Source organism: Hipposideros armiger, unplaced genomic scaffold, assembly GCF_001890085.2.
Source record: "Hipposideros armiger isolate ML-2016 unplaced genomic scaffold, ASM189008v1 scaffold_333, whole genome shotgun sequence".
NCBI lineage: Eukaryota > Metazoa > Chordata > Mammalia > Chiroptera > Hipposideridae > Hipposideros > Hipposideros armiger.
This window is the reverse complement of record NW_017731683.1, coordinates 552,477-556,947: the sequence shown is the minus strand read 5'-3', so window position 1 is coordinate 556,947 and position 4,471 is coordinate 552,477. Positions and strand designations below refer to the sequence as shown.

At 37.4% G+C, this 4,471-nt stretch overlaps 1 protein-coding gene across 1 annotated transcript in view; it reads right to left on the bottom strand.

Moving 5' to 3' along the window:
- Nucleotides 1-4,471, bottom strand: part of LOC109392502 (type II inositol 3,4-bisphosphate 4-phosphatase-like) — a 285,313-nt gene that overhangs the window by 163,012 nt on the left and 117,830 nt on the right. The window contains exon 5 of the mRNA XM_019661040.1: nt 1,767-1,846. Within this exon, the coding sequence (XP_019516585.1) occupies nt 1,767-1,846 (80 nt within the window). The remainder of the gene's footprint in view (nt 1-1,766; nt 1,847-4,471) is intronic.

Sequence of the window (4,471 nt, the reverse complement as noted above, 5' to 3'; positions counted from 1 at the left end):
ATTATTTTTTTTGTAGAAAATGCAGTTCTTTGTGGTTAAATGTGTTTTCCTTAAACACAATCAAAATCAAATGAATAGGAATCAGGGGTATTAAAATCAAAAGTAGAACTTTGTCTTGCTTGATATCTTCTATTATCTTCCTAGTTTTTTCTGAGGGTCCTACTCTAAATTTGACCCTTATCTTCCCATCTTCCCTCTAAGACATTGTATGTGTTCACTAATTTTCATTTCACTAAGAATTTCTGGTTCCCTGATTTCTGTTTCAGAGGCAGTGTCTAAATGTTGTGTAGTGTGCTGCTGTTAATGGCAGTTATGATAAAAACAATACTGTGTGGCTTGTGAGTCAGCAAAAGGAGAAACCAAGTGCTATGCATCTCATCCAGAAAACATGTGGCCTGCTAGTAGTTCTAAGTTAGCTCGATGTTTGGCATCTCATATGAACCCAGCCACACTCGGGTCAGATCTAACCGCCATGCTAGGTTGGTAATAGGTATTTTCTATCATATCAGTGACATTGAATGCTAGGCTTTTTAGCTGGTCCTTACACACTTCAAACTGAAAACAGCGGCAACTAAATTTTATTGGGAATAACATGACAAAACTATAACAGTATTTAAATGGATTCCCAAATAAAATACAACAAGAAAATAAGAGATGGTTAAGAGACGTAGCCTAAAGGAAGCCAGAGAAAGGACGGTGGCCTCGTTAGAACCCACCAGAGCTTACTTTTCTACGTGAATATATATTACTTAAAATTATTTTGTACTATCTCTTAAGTCAAAAGGCAAAACTGTCAGGACAGGACAGGAAAACGACAGGACGAATCAGAAAAGGAGACAGCAGTACAGATTCCAACATAAGGCACAGGACCTATACTAAAATAAACGGCTGGTTACGAGTGGGTCCTTGGAGGCTGGGTCAGATAACAAACAAACTTAAGATATTGTCCCTTCCCTGAGAGTGATCGCTCTGTTTCACCAAAACAAGGACATCGTAAGATTGCAAATACAGTTCTGTACCATTTTTATATTCATTTATACTATACAAATATTGCCAGGCAGTATTTTCCATGTTTACGTAACAATAAAAGTTATTACACAGTTAGAAAACATACTGTTTCAAATTTATTATGAAGTTAAAAAGAAATATTTGTTCTATTTAGTACTCTTGCTAGTATTAAAACACTGCGCAACTTCCTAAAGATTGTTGTCTCATCTTCCATGTCAAAACAACTTGTATTCACACTCAAAATTAGCTCTTATCTATTGTCTGTTTCAGTATGAAGTCTATTTTAACTTATATTGTATATTTAATTGTATAGCAACAACATAAACTTTAAAAAAGAAAATAATCAGATTATCGTCTATTATTATAGTCCTGCAATATTGCCTCCAACCAACATATTTCAATCCTAGAAATGTGCTTGATTTAAAAAGCACCATTCTGATAAGTAACAAAAATTATTTAATAACATGCTCATCATTTCTATTTACTTTCTCACTTTCAAAGAATGTCATCACCTTAATGATCATATCATATTTTTCTCCTACAAGGGCTGATAACCTTTGACAGTCTGAAACATGAACTTCAATGTGAACTTGAATAATTGCTGTTTTGAATATACGAGCAAGTTGTTGCAATGGAGAATGGAAGGCATTTGAGTGCTGACATCTAAACATCCGCAAGAATTGTGGCTTTCACACCCAACCAGGTTTCAGCAAATATTGTGGACGGTTAACTTTAACAACATTGCTGTAGGGACCCACCTCAGGCTCAGGGTTAGCAGTTGCTCCTTTGACTTCAGTAGTTCCCCCACTTTAAAACTGGCATAGCCCAGGAAGCTTCGCTGGAAATGAGAGAAAGAATGGTTTTCATTAACTTCTGAGGTCCCTAATATTCTTGCTGTCACACCAATCACACAAAAAATAGCCTTTAGAAGTATGCAATGTTAAATCTATTAGCCTGACAAATATTGCACGGACAGAGATAGAATCCTCATTAATAGAGTCACCTCATGGGATGAAGTCGGAGGGATACAAATGCATCCTTTTCATTAAAAAACAGACAAATGGTCTGGGAAATATCAAAATATGTAATACAGAAGACAGGACTTTCCCACTAAGTAATTTTCTCCCCATCTAAAAGCTGGGGTAAAAGAAAGGTAATAAACTTTTAATATTTACCAAAGCCGGCGTTGTTCTTTTTAGAATTGCTCAAGTCACTGGCAGCAACAACTTTGTGTTCCAGAGATGAGCAAATCTGTTGGTTTGAGCTATTTTTATGTGGCACTCTGTGCAAGTTATAAATAGAAATGCTGTATTTCTCCCCCATCATGGCAATGTTTAAAAGCATTTGTTTCCTTTGGTATTTCTACACTAGCATGGGACAATTTCATTCTGACACACAAGAAAGGATGGTCTTTATTCCGTTACATTGTCTAAAATTGCTTTTTTAACCTATCATTCCGGGTATTGACTCTCTATGAATATCTACTTTCTACACTCTTTGACTCATAATGTAAAGAATAAGGCTCTAAATGGGTTTTTCTTTTCTAGGATAAAAAAAACTTTCATCTCTTTTTAATATCCCTGGCGACTTCTGATTTAAAGTCACAATATTATGGGAATACCATAAATAGGGTTTCCCATTCTCTCCCCAAGGTCAAGAAGTAAACATGAAAATATCAAACCCATATTATTACTGATGCCATTGCTGCCTAACACACTATAATAAGCTACAAGAAGTCAACACTACTTCTTCCAGAACATTCTTTCATCATAGGTGTGTTGCCAGGCTGCACAAGAATGAGAGGCTGGAGGCTAGTTGGGTCTTTTCAGAGGAAAATTTGCACTTGTTCTATACATAAAAGGCTGCACCTACAGAGAGCCATTGTTGAAAATAGGAAAGAAATGCTTCTGGTCAAAAGTTTTCTCCCTCTTTTCGAAGTTCTCACTCAAAACAACTGTTGCCAAAGGCTTAAAGACAAACATTTAAAATGCAACTCACTTCTAAAGTTGTTGATATCTCTATGTTGATAATGATAAACCCAATTAATTAGGTTGAAACTCCAAGAGCTATTTAGATACTAAGTCATCAAAGCCAGAGAACGGGAGACTATATTACTAGGTGACAAGCATTAGGCGGATACGGAGGACTTGTGGAAACAAGCTCTGATAATAGGTCAATGAGTGATGAAATGAAAGTGAATCAAGGCAGAAAAGAAATCCAAGAGATGTGTGAACAAACCTTGCAGGAGTTTAGGGTGACTTTTCAGCATGGGGTAGAGAGATAACATAGGAGAGATCCAGCTGAACAAAAGCACTGATGTGACAACAGAGATGTCTGCTAGAATATCTTTACGTAAAAGAACACCCCTTTCCCACATATACACTCTGCTATTCATAATTCCTTGTCCTATTGGGTTTTTCTCTATTGGCACATAATCACATAATCGCACACACACACGATTACTTATTTTGTACCGCCCGCTCAAAAAAAAACCCCACAATTGAGACCTGAAGCTCCACAAGGAGCTTCATTTTGTTTTCTGATAAATCCCCACTGCCTAGCACACAGTAGGCATGTGATAAATATTTCCTGACAATGAATGAATGAGTGAATAAAGGGCACTGGCACTAGCTTCCAAGTAAGTTATCCTATTAGATATAGAAAAAATGCTCTTTCCGCAGAGATTTATAAACTACTGTAATTCATTGAAATGCAGTAAATCAAAACAATTTTGGCGTGCAGATTGTATACTGTTGTAGTGGATTTCATTTTAGCGTTTTGTATTTTAACGAGATGTCTCTCTCACTTCCTCTTTCACTGATAATCAGGGTTTTCAATGTACATTCACACCCCTCATTATCCTCATTCAAAGAAAACTCTTCACTGGTCAGAAATTTCATGAGGCCTGAAAATTTCAAATTCATTTTTCTTTTCCTTTTGAGGCTTGGAAGGTATGAGTAGTTTTAGAATTAATATAACAAACCACACATGTCATGAATGTTACTGTGGCGTATTCAGTGAAAAAAGCAGCAGCAAACGCCCCAGACTGGAATGTAGCAAGGAGAGACAGGTGGAGTGGCTATTTGCAGACATGGGCTACAGGCGCACTGTAAGTCACAGCTGCAAGTAGCATTTGTGACCATCAGCCACCGAATATCTCTCCTGTGCACCAGACTGGAGCTCGTGCAGAAGCAGCGTCTTGGCTTGCTCTCCCTAAGCCAAGCCCAGTGCACGCTGCCCCTACAGCTACACCATGAGTCCTTGGGACGTGCCAAGAACAATGCCCATGAGTCAATCTTTTCCATCACAACTGTCAGCCACATGCTTAGCTCAAAGGATAATAGGGGATCTTACAGAAATAATATAACCTGTTAAAAATCAATTTGAGAAATGGCATCATACATAGCATTACATTATGAAAACGCATCAAGCCAGACAAACCAGAGGAGGTGTTATTTAGGTA